Source organism: Mastigoproctus giganteus, chromosome 10 (genome assembly GCF_048544385.1).
Source record: "Mastigoproctus giganteus isolate SK-2022 chromosome 10, ASM4854438v1, whole genome shotgun sequence".
Classification (NCBI taxonomy): domain Eukaryota; kingdom Metazoa; phylum Arthropoda; class Arachnida; order Uropygi; family Thelyphonidae; genus Mastigoproctus; species Mastigoproctus giganteus.
Window position 1 is genome coordinate 200,910,461 of NC_143584.1, and position 12,948 is coordinate 200,923,408.

The window sequence follows — 12,948 nt, forward strand, 5'->3', positions numbered from 1 at the left end:
TCAAAATTTGTGTCTGAGTTTTCTGATTCAAAATGAACACTGTATCCTAATGTTCATTACCAATGGAGCTTCTGGGTGCATTTAGTTAATTTAAACCAGAAACTCTCAATGAGGTAACCTTAATATTTCAATTCAGTAAACACATGGGCAAATCAATGATTGATCAATTTATATAAAATACAGTGGTGGTACCCAATGTTGTAACAAAGCAGGTGGCAGAAAACCCAACAGGCAACTTTTTTTTCTTTTCTTTTTTTTTTTTTTAAATTTCTAGGAAAAAGCTTTTAGATATTTTTGAATTCCACTTGGCATATACTAATATTTCATCTTTTCTTAATGAATTGCAATATTCACTGTACATAATTTTTTAGTTTTTAATAAAAAATTAAATATTTAAAAAATGATCGGGTTTTTTTTACACCTTTTATTTAAAAAAATTAATTTTGTTGTAAATAAAAAAAAAACATTATAATCATAAAAAGTATAAAGATGAAACTGTCAGTCACTTCCATTTTCCAATTGTAACAAATATATATATATATATATATATATATATATATATATTTCAAAATTTAGCATGCCATGAAGCGCACAAAATTTGAATATTGCATACGTTGCTAACTATATTTTGAGTGACCTTCCCCATTTTGTTATTATTCAAAAGTAATAATGAATCACTCAAAAAATACCTCATATAAGACCATTAAAACCACTGATAATAATCACACGGATAGATAACATGGGAGAGGTCTATTAATAGCAACTAGAAACAAACAATTTCAAGCTTCATAGTGTCGGTACCTATGAAGTTCCCATACTAGTGAGTTAAAAGTAGAACAAACATGGTGGCATCCAACCAGATTTGTTCTCACACACAATAACTCTGGGAAAATGATAACAAAAATGCAAAAAAACAAAACATGTAAAAATTTTTTTATATTTAAGAAGGTAATATAAAATTGCAGATTTTTATCATTGACCAACAGTTAATGCATGCTTGTTATTTTCAAGAACCCCGTGATCCTCACACTACCAGCAGGGTTAAATAGGCTCTATGCAAAGCCACCTTGGGCCAAAAATCTAAAACAAATTTTTTCAGGATCACTAGAGATCAGGACAAAGATCAGCCATAATCTATGGCATTGGTACCAAAGGAAAAGTGGTAGGCTACCTCAAAGGAACCACAAGTAACTTCATGACATTCCCCTGTTCCAGCCACATTTCAAAGTGGAACTTCCTAAATGCATTTCATATCCTCCTCCTCTTCCCATTCAACCAATCTATACCTATTTTTGAAAATTAGCAGTTGGATAAGTTTCTTACACATAGTTCATATATTTTAAAAATTCACTCCTGGTGGCACCATAAACAAGATCAGAGTGAACTCAATCCCCCATTCCCCATACCAAAATGAACTAGGAAAATACCATAGTGCAGCAAAAGCAAGCTTTGAGAACGAAGAAATACTACTTTCTTTCATTATAGCAAAATTAAGCTTAGTGACAGCAGAGGAGGGAGTTATCTACCAGATGGCAACCGTCTTTGCATCAGAGTAATAAGGCTATTAGGTTTAAGTGTATTGTGACCTTGCTAATTTGATCATTGTGAAAAGGACCATAAAAATTCCTCCTGTCATGATGGAATTCAAATTCAAGCCATTTCCACACAGTGTAGAAATAAAAGCTGGAGTTTAAGTTCCAAGAAATATCAACCATACGTTTCATTTAACATGCATTTCCTCTCCCTTCCTCAATGACTTAAAATTAACCTGAGATTACTTTCAACTCTCTATGCAGCAAATTATGCATTAGAGGAGAGTAAAAAATCTAGAGATAGTTGAAATCACACTTTAACCCAGCAGTAGTTTGGTCGAGTTTTACAACACGAGTAGTATGGCATCACCTGTCGGGATGCCATACTACTCGTGTTGTAAGTACAATAACTCTGGGAAAATGATAACAAAAATGCAAAAAAACAAAACATGTAAAAATTTTTTTATATTTAAGAAGGTTTAAGAAGGTAATATAAAATTGATTATATATTATTAATTACTGCTAAATTTAAATTTATATAGACATTTATTGCAGGAAACTTTGACATTGTTTCAGCACCACAAATTAATCAAGAATATACCTTGAAATTAAAATATTTCAATGAAAAATAATAATAAATTTTATTATTTATCCCATATTGAACTAAATTATAAACTTGAACTAATTACATAAAATCATTCAGTTCTGTTCTTTTCAAGCCACATGTGAGCAGTCCCCCCCCCCACAGACCAACTGCATGGTCCAGATTTGCAGAATAAAACCATGGTAAAACCACTTGTTTATGGCCTGCTATAAATGAAAAAAAAATATATAATAATAATAATAATTATTATTATTATTATTTAGCAAGAAATTACAGGTATTAAAACATTGGTGGTCCAGATCTGCAGGATAATAAACAAAAGATCTATTTTAATGTAATAATTTACAAAGCTGAAATATGTAACTTAACATTGATGAAAGAATGTGTTCCACTACTGATGAACTGCATGTGGCAAGCCACAATAGGGTAAACAAAGGGGTTGGCAGCCTTTTACAGGGGATCAAAGTTTATACAAAGTGAAAAATAATATAGATTAGTCCAAACTGCAGTAAATACAGGGCAAAAGACACCAGTAAGAAGGTATACAGAGTTATAACTACTAATCCACAACTAACAGGTCATTAAAAATAAATATTAACCCCACTGGCCCTGTGAGGGGTTGGAATGTTACCGCTGGGTTAAGAGAAATATGCAGAAAAAATTTGTCTTTACACTGAGCATGATACAGTGAGGCACAACAAAATATGGTTTCAGTTGTTTATGATCACTTGACCTAATAAAAGTTACAACTACATGGAGAAGTACAGCAGCATGTTTAGCATAGTGTTCCTGGCAATCAGTGTGGTGCTTGCTTTCAAATCAATTCTCTGGTTAAAATAGGTACTATTCTATTTGAATGACTTAATATCTTTGGTTTGGTGTTTAATCCTTTTCTCAGTGAGTTTCCCAAACTGCTTTGGATCCCTGTAATTACATTTTTTCAACAGGGATGGGCTCTGTATGGTGAGTTTCTTTATTGTTTGAAGTTTAGTAAAAATGAAAATTTTGTATAAACAAGCATTTAAATAATTTCTTCTTATTTTGACTTAATTTCCCATCATTAAAGTAAAATTATTGTCAAAAATGAAACCAAATTTTAAAAAATTGTAAAAAAACTGATTACTTTTTTTTTTTAAAATAATATTATCCCCTATATCTATGTGTATATTACAGGAACCTTGATAACATATTGTATCACATTTGATTCCTAAACTTCTGGAAAATGACATCTGGTGTGATGACCAGATGTCATTTTCAAAGCTATTTTCGTATTAAAACCACGTCTACTATTAGCTGGGAAAACATAGATAAGATTTGGCAGCATACGCTAGAAAATATTTTAAAGCAGTTTTTACATAAAAGGACATTTTATTTGAAATATATTTGAAACTACTTCCAAAAATGTACATCAACATATGTAAGTGATCTAATCCCAGAGCCCACATGAAATTCACAGATCAAGGTGTTCACTCCTGAAACAGTTAACGTTTCATGGGCAATTAAGGCCATATTATGTAAGTTCAGATGGTAAAACAGTGAAATCTCTGTAATGAAAAAAACTTTCCCCTTAGAAAGTTTTTACATATTAAACATTTAATTACTTAATTATTAAATATTTAAATTAATTATTTAATTATTAAACCTATGTTAAACAGATTTAAAGGAAAAAGGACTGAACAGGATCTTTGGGAAAACACTCCTTTGTAATTAATGTAACTAAAATGAGTCAATAATATTACCAATTAAAGTTACCAAAAATCAAAAGATAAATCTTTAAAAACTTACACATTTAGCAACCACATCCTTTCTCAGAGCCTTAATATCTTCACGGGCAATTATCTTTCCTCCCACACGGGCCTGAATAGGTATTCTAAACATCTGTTGTGGAATTATTTCCTTCAGTTTTAGACACAGATTTCTTCCTGCTTGACGGACACACGAGGTATGAACAATTGTTGTTAGTTCCTCAACAAGCTGGCTATTGAGCAAAATTTCCATCTGCAGATAAAATGCAAATCAAAATTTCTTTGCATGATTTCTAATTTTAATTATTTGATTTTCATAATTGCAATCAATACTATGAAAACTGTCACGGTTATTGATAAATTTCAAAATATTCTTAACTTTTTAATCAATTTCTCAAAATATAATCATATTTTGAAAAATAAAAGAAATTTTACAAAATCTGAAACTAATTAACTTTCTAGTTTGCTGATGCTAAATGTTAGTAAAGATGCGATATTAAGTACACATATCAATTTAATTTTGTGTGCTTTTATATTATGTGCAGAAAAGAACCTTTATTTTAATATAGGAGTAGGAAATACTATGGAAATACTGAATCAAATAATTATGGCTAAGCTTGTTGCCCACCTGGATTTGAAAAAACTAAATAAATAAAATCAAAGTTTATTATTCATAAAAAAAAAAAATAAATAAAACTCTCTGTTTATTTATTTTCAATTATATTATCATTCACACTTTTCCAAATTTTGAAGTCCTATAACTTTGAAACAGTGCCACAAGTCCCATGACTTTGGAATTGTTCGACCCAGAAAGCTACAATTTGGCACATCTAACATGTGCCAAATCCGTATATCCTCATATCTAACAATTATGAAATTTTATGAAAATCTAAGAGTGGCCAAGTTCTGAGCCTTGTTAAATTGAATTACTCATAAATCTTATAATTTGCAGAAAGTTGTGTTCTCCAATGCAGTATGTAATTGTCCCATTTGTTTTTAATGTAAACAAATGACCTTTCAACATTTAAAAAAAATGCATTTATACTTTTAAAATGCAGTTTTCAAAATTCCTCAAAAAAAAAAAAAAAAATCCTGTCTTTCATGACATTTTTATTTAAAAAAAACCCCACACATATATAAAATCCTTTGTGTAAGAGGATATTATCTTTATATTAACTAGGAAAGCGAAAATTAACTTTTTCCAGAGTGAGCTCCTAAGAATATTACCCTGATTACCTAGTTTTCTACTAAGGGCCAGAAGATTTCAATAATAGATGCACTGTTAGAAACAACCTTGAAAAATATATATATACATACTCCTCAGGGCCCAAACAAAAAGCATGTATAATTATTCCACAAAAGGTTAAAGCACTTCACTCCACATAAATTATTTGTGACATAAATATATATTTTAAGTGACTATAACTTAGCAGTTGTCTATCAAGGGAGTTAAATTTCTTTTGTGAAATGTTGAAATTTGTACATTAGTACTTTTAAAATACTAATTCCTTCTGATTTTGACTCGGTTGTCCACCATTAGAGTGAAATAATCAAAAATCAAATCAGAATTTAAAAAATATATGCAAAGTTTCATAAAAATCTAAAAAATCATCAAAAAACAAACAAAACTCAATTATATATTTTTTTAATCTTACACCATCCTCTACATCTGTTTATGTATCATTTATTCAATTTCATTAACTTTTCATCAACTGGTCTGAATGCTGGATAATTTAATCTTTTTTAAGTCATCTGTTAAAACTGTTTCTGCTACTAATTGGAAACAAATAAGAGATAGCAGCATGAACTGGAAGATTTCAAAACAGTAACGGATACATTATTTGAATTGCATGACCTTTAAAAATGTACATACTCTTGAAAAGGTTAAAACAATTCACTCCATATAAATTATTTGTGGCATAAATTTAAGTTCAGTGACTGTAACCTAGCAGTTGTCTCTTATATTCCATACTTAATAATGAGCTCTAAAGTTCACAAAAAGTTGCATCTTTTACCTTGAATCAATACTCTTACATTTATGTCCACATAATTTATACATGTGAAGTGTTCTAATTTCTTAAGTTTTCCTAAAGAATAAGGTCATTTCATATTTAGGTTTTGCCATTGATATAGCATTGGTTTAAAAATAAACCAATATTTTGTGCCACATGAACAGAAGTATTATTTTCTTAATCATATAATTAAAAAAATACAATTATAGAAATTCTGAGTGTAATTATTGTTTAATATATGCCATGACGAGACAGTCAAAAAAATACTTTAGCATTAGTAAAGACATATGATGCAAGAAAGCAAGTTTATGTAGCACCAGCCACAAAAAAAAAAAAAAAAACACTTCACACATCCATTCCCTCTAAAATTTATCCAGTTCCTCATTGAATTTATTTAAGCTATCAACTTCCACAATGACAGATGGAAGTTTGTTCCAGCAATCAACAACCTGCTGGCTAAATGCAAATTTCCACACATCTATTCTATGACTGCCTTTCCTCAATTTGAATTTACGGCCCCTCAGGTTCATAATCAGAGCAAGAGGGAGAATCTCATCAGAATTGAGCCTGCTCAACCCATTTAAGGCCTTACACACACCTCAATCAGATCACCTTGCAGGTGCCTAGTCTTCAGATGCTGCAATTTGCAGAACTTAAGCCTTTCTTGGTAAGACCACCCCTTCTTTCCCTTCACCAATCTTGTTGCCCTTCTCTGTACTCACTCAAGTAACCCCACAACATGCTTCCTAAAATGAGGCCTCCAGAACTGTACACAGTACTCAAATTTGTAAAAGTTTGGACTGTACACAATTTCATATTGGTTTATTCCCAAATTTATTTAATGTTGATAGTGCTGCCATTCAAGAAAACATTTCACTTTTACTATTTAGCACATTCAATGCTTTCAAATTATAAGTTCATATTAACATCAAGCAGGGTTCAATGTCAGCCAACACAACTGTCCATAAGATAAAAGGATTCAGAGCATTATAGCTTTTGCCATCCACCCTCTAAAAAAAGCTTCAATCAAGGTTCAATCAAGCTTCTCAGAGTGGTGGGATAAGACACTCATTTGTTGAAAATCTCCTTTTGAGGAACTAAGTAACTTATAAGTACAGTTAATGCCTGTACTGATAACAAATTTAAGGACTTTATTTTGTTTAACTTTTAAGTATAGTACAAACAAAATTATAATCATTATTACCTTAAGGCAACTTTTTCCCTTATTCTTAATATGCTTACCTTAACTAGGCTGCTTATTTCATATCCAATATTTTCATAATCAAAACTGCAGGAAGAGAAAAAAAATTATGAATAGTACTTTGGACTATTATATCACATTTTAAAACTGAGGTTGCAATGTATCAAATTCACCTTAATACAGTTTTGTGTGTCAGCAATAAATTTTAAAATTCTAACTTCTATAAGTATAAAAATCTAGCTACTGCTATTTTACAAAATTGAGCATGCAAAGTCAGTACAGATTTTTAAAAAATAATTAAGAAACTTCAACTGAAAATAAACTAAAAACACACTACACTATGTGTTTTAATTTACATTCACAGTGCTTGTTACAACTCCTATAACAACAACTTACTGGCATAATTAAATGAATTCTTTTCACATGCCATTTTCACATGTATCATAGGCTGTTATAGGTATTATTAAAATAAAACTGCAAAATAGGAAATAATGTTAAACATAAATGTTATATTTGACAAGATTACAGTGAAATTTATTTAGTTAATTTAGTGGACCTAAAACTGCTAGCTTGGTGGGGGGATATAAAGACTAACAGATTAACAGTAGCCACTGGCAGAGGTGAAAGTGATTCTTGCACTTCTTCTATTGGAATGAGCAGCAGACTGGAAAACAAGATGCAGGGTATTTCAGAGACTGCTGGGAGTCACTGCAGTACAAGTAAACATGGGTTGTGTTAGGGTAGCTAAGAATAGGAACAAGTGCATGTATACTTGCATGTACCCAATGCTAGAAGTTTGGTAAATAAATTTGATGAATTTGAGGTATTGCTCAAAACATCAAAGGCAGATATTGTTGGGATATCAGAGACTTGGTGTCACACAGATATAAGGAATGCAGAATTGGAATTTGGGGAGTACAATGTGTACGGGAAGGATAGACAGGGGAGGAGGGGTTATGCTATTAGTTAAGAAACACATAAAATCCAAAGAAGTGAAGCCAGTCGACATCGCTGGACAGTGCAATGTCGAGTCAGTTTGGTGTGACATAAGCATTGAGAGATCAAAATTGAGAGTAGGAGTGTGTTATAGGCCTAATGACTCTGATGAGTATAATAAGAAACTGTACAGGGAAATAGAGTGGGCCAGTCAATCAGAGAGTCTTATAATGGGGGATTTTAATTTCCCAGATATTGACTGGAATTTGTGGGTTGGTCACTCACACACTAGCAAGCCTTTTGCGAATTTATTGGATGATTGTTTTCTACATCAGCATGTTCGGGAGGCAACTAGAGGGAGTAATACTCTTGATCTGATTATCAGTAGTGATTCTTCATGCATTAAGAATCTGCAGATAAAGGAACCACTAGGTGCAGTGATTCACAGTGTGCTGAAGTGGGATTTACTCAAAGAGGTAACTACCATCAGGGGTAAAGGGAAGGGTTTTTGCTTTCACAAAGGAGACTACAGAGGTCTGAGACAGTATTTAAATTCTATACAGTGGGACCAACTGATGATGTTACCAATAGCAAATTCAAAATGGGAAGCATTCAAAGAATTAATCTTGGAAGCTACTAGGTTTTACATATCAACTAAGAAATATTGTTCAAGATTTAGGCCTAAATGAATGTCAGATGAATAATGAGACATGTGGCAGAGAAGAAAAATGCATGGGATACATATAAATTAATGGGTGACATGGAAACCTATGATAGATATAACCTGGTCTGTAACCAAGTCACAAAGGAGGTTAGGCAGGTGAAGGCAGATTATGAGAAATCTTTTGGCAAATGATGCAAAGAAAAACAACAAAGAGTTCTTTACCTATGTAAACTCTAGAAAAAAATGGGATGAATCAGATTTGTTCATTGAATATTGATGGTTCAACTGTTGATGATCCTGCTCAGGTGGCTAAAAAACTAAACTAGTATTTTGCATCTACATTCACCCATGAGGAGTTATTCAGGGAGGGAAATGCCACAGGTGAGTTAAACTCTGGCTTTGAGCTAGATGATTTTGTAATAACTGAGAGGAAAGTGGAGGAGAAATTGTCGAAGATAAACATAAAAAAGGCACCCAGTGTGGATGGGATCTATCCAGTTATATTAAAGTAGGCAGCAAAAGAGTAAGCAAACCCTTAGCCATAATTATGAGAGCTTCTTTGGACTCGGGGAGGTACTCATAGACTGGAGATGTGCAAATGTGACCCCAATTCACAAAGGAGGATCAAAGGGCAACACAAGTAATTATAGACCTGTTAGTTTAACTTCTGTTCCAGGAAAATTAATGGAGGCACTAGTTAAAGAAGCATTGCAGGATCATCTAGACAAGACTTCAGTTATAGCTCGGACACAGCATGGGTTTGTTAAGGGGAAGTCTTGTCTAACTAATTTTATTGGATACTATGATGTAGTCACAAAGGAACGGGATGCAGGGAATAACTTTGATATCACCTTCCATGTGCAACAGTATCACCTGATACTGTTGCACATGGAAGACTGTTGAACAAATTGGAGCAGTGTGGCATTGGAGGCAAATTGCTGCTATGGATAAAGGGATGGCTGAGTGGGAGAAGACAGAGAGTGGTAAATGGACACTGCTCTTTGTGGACTAATGTTATTAGTGGAGTCCCTCAGGGTTCAGTATTGGGTCCATTCTTGTTTTCTGTATTTATAAATGATATTGATGATGGTATATCAAGCTTAATGTCCAAGTTTCCAGACGATACAAAGGTTGGCATTGTTGTTAAGGACACTAATGACAGTACGCTGCTGCAACAAAATCTAGAAAAGTTGAGCAGATGGGCTGAGAGGTGGCAAATGAAGTTTAACATTGACAAATGTAAAGTACTTCATATGGGAAGCAGTAACCCCAGAGTGATGTATCAACTCTGTGGTACTAAACTGACAGTGGTAGAGAATGAAAAGGACTGGGGGTAATTGTGCAGACAGATATGAAGTTTTCTGAGCAGTGCAGATGGTCTGCCAGAGTAGCTCATAGTGTCTTGTCAATGATATACAGGAATTTTTCTAGCAGGGATAAAGAGGTGATTATCCCCTTGTATAAGGCAATGGTCAGGCTACACCTTGAGTACTGTATACAGGTCTGGAGGCCTCATTTTAAGAAGGATGCAGAGCTTTTGGAACAAGTACAGAGATGGGCAACAAGATAAGTGAATTTCAAGGGCTGCTCTTATGAAGAAAGGATTAAATTTTGCAAATTACAGTGTCTGGAGACTAGGCACCTGCGAGGTGATCTGATTGAGGTGTATAAAGCCTTGAATGGTTTGAGCATGCTCAATGCTGATTGGATTCTTCCTCTTGCTCAGAATAATCACCTGAGAGGGCATAAATTCAAATTGAGGAAAGACAGATGTAGGATAGATGTGCGGAAGTTTGCCTTTAGCCAGCCAGTAGTTGGTTGGTGGAACAGACTTCCATCAAGTATTTGGAACGAATGGAGGGGTGAAATGGGAGTGGTTGTTTTTTTTGGCTGATGCTACATAAGCTTGATTTCTTGCATCGTATGCCTTTACTAATGATAATTCTGTTTAATTAAATCCCACATTTAGCAAATATTTTTTCTTATCGCAACCACAATATATTATTTTCCCATATTTAATGAATTATAACTTAGCGAAAAAAAAAAAACATAATATAAGAAACTCTATTTTAACTCTTATCTCAATTATTTCTTAACTGGATTTAGTATGATTGTGGTCAATAATACAATTCATAATTTAAAAATAACTAAATGCACAAGGCATAATACGTTAAGAGTTAAGAGTTTATTATCTATATAATATCGGTGTATAGATACACCATAGACAACTCTTAAGAAACTACAAAGTTGTTGTAGGCATCATTTGTTCTGTTTCTCATATTGTGCTCTGCCTTCACGATGAGTTGCCATGATATTGCACTACCTTGAATAAGTAATGCTTCACTAATTGAGAAGACTATTGTTACTTATTCTCGGTGAGTACCACCACCCATTCAAGGCTATTGGCCTATCATCAGTGGATGGGCAGGTACCCTGGTATTGCAGACATGACGACCCAGTTGTGAAGATAATCACACAATATGAGAGATGCCAAAAGGTGTATATGACAATATTTAAAAATAACTAAATGCACAAGGCATAATACGTTAAGAGTTAAGAGTTTATTAACTGTTATATAAGAGTTTATGGGTGGTGGTACTCACCGAGAATAAGTAACAATAGTCTTCTCTATTAGTGAAGCGTTACTTATTCGAGGTAGTGCAATATCATGGCAACTCGTCATGAGGGCAGAGCACAATATGAGAAACAGAGCAAATGATGCCTACAACAACTACTTTGTAGGTTCTTAAGAGTTGTCTATGGTGTATCTATACACCGATATTATATAGATAATATACAACTCATAATATAATAAATACAGTCTGAGGGGAAAAAAAAAAACAACGGTAACTAAGTTTAATTACTAAGAATGATAAATGAGAAATATAATTAAACAGAAACCACAATGTATTATACAATGTATTATATTATAATTGTATAATACAGTTCCACTGGGAGATAACTAAGTTTAATTACTAAGAATGATAAATGAGAAATATAATTAAACAGAAACCACAATGTATTATATTATAATTGTATAATACAGTTCCACTGGGAGAAAAGAAAAAAAAATGATAACTAGGTTTAATGGCTAAGAATTAATGAGAAATATAATTAAATAGAAACTACAATGTATTATTATATTAAAAACAGCTTCAATTCTCCAGTGTTCCCGACCAGCTGAAGTTAGTTAATGACTGGTTGAAGTCCAAGAAGATTTTGAAGACCACATGTTGGCAACTACATGACAAAGGGCTTCCAGCTCCCCAAGTTCTATGGCCTACCGAAAGTGCACAAGTCAGGCATTCCTTTAAGACCAATTGTCTCTTGCTGCAATTCTCCAACATAGGAACTGTTGAAATATCTCACCCGACTACTAATACCCCTAGCACGAAATACCAGTAATACCGTTTCGAACAGTGAAGAATGCCTGCACCTTATCAAAGACCTCATTGTCCCTCAGGACAAGATCATGACCTCCTTTGAAGTTGTGTCCTTATTTACATTAGCATTAGCATTAGTAGACGCATTTGATGCAAGAAAGCAAGCTTATGCAGCATCAGCCAAAAAAAAAAAAAAAAAAAAAACCCACTTCCACTTCACCCCTCTGTTCATTCAAAATACCTGTCCAGCTGAGCCTTAAACTTATTTAGGCTATCAACCTCCACCACAAGGGATGGCAGTCTGTTCCACCAACCAACCACCCGCTGGCTAAAGGCAAATTTCCGCACATCTATCCTACATCTGTCTTTCCTCAATTTGAAATTATGCCCTCTCAGGTGATTTTTCTGAGCTAGAGGAAGAATCCCATCAGCATTCAGCATGCTTAAACCATTCAAGGCTTTATACACCTCTATCAGATCACCTCGCTGGTGCCTAGTCTCCAGACACTGTAATTTGCAAAACTTAAGCCTTTCTTCGTAAGAGCACCCCTTTGTTCCATTCACTAATCTTGTTGCCCTTCTCTGTACTCGTTCCAGCAGCTCTACATCCTTCTTGAAATGAGGCCTCCACACCTGTATACAGTACTCTAGGTGTGGCCTGACCATTGCCTTATACAATGGAATAATCACCTCCTTATCCCTGCTGGAAAAATTCCTGTATATCATTGACAATACTCCATGAGCTACTCTTGCAGCCCGTCTGCACTGCTCAGAGAACTTCATATCTGCCTGCACAATCACCCCCAAGTCCCTTTCATTCTCTACCACTGTCAGTGTAGTACCACAGAGTTGATACGTTGCTCTGGGGTTG

General features: G+C 33.6%; 1 protein-coding gene across 1 annotated transcript in view; it reads right to left on the bottom strand.

Moving 5' to 3' along the window:
* Positions 1–12,948, bottom strand: part of waw (Translation factor waclaw) — a 123,340-nt gene that overhangs the window by 5,344 nt on the left and 105,048 nt on the right. Inside the window, exons 15-16 of the mRNA XM_090383233.1 lie at positions 7,136–7,181; positions 3,922–4,134 (exon numbers count right to left, since the gene is read on the bottom strand). Of these exons, the coding sequence (XP_090239359.1) occupies positions 3,922–4,134; positions 7,136–7,181 (259 nt within the window). The remainder of the gene's footprint in view (positions 1–3,921; positions 4,135–7,135; positions 7,182–12,948) is intronic.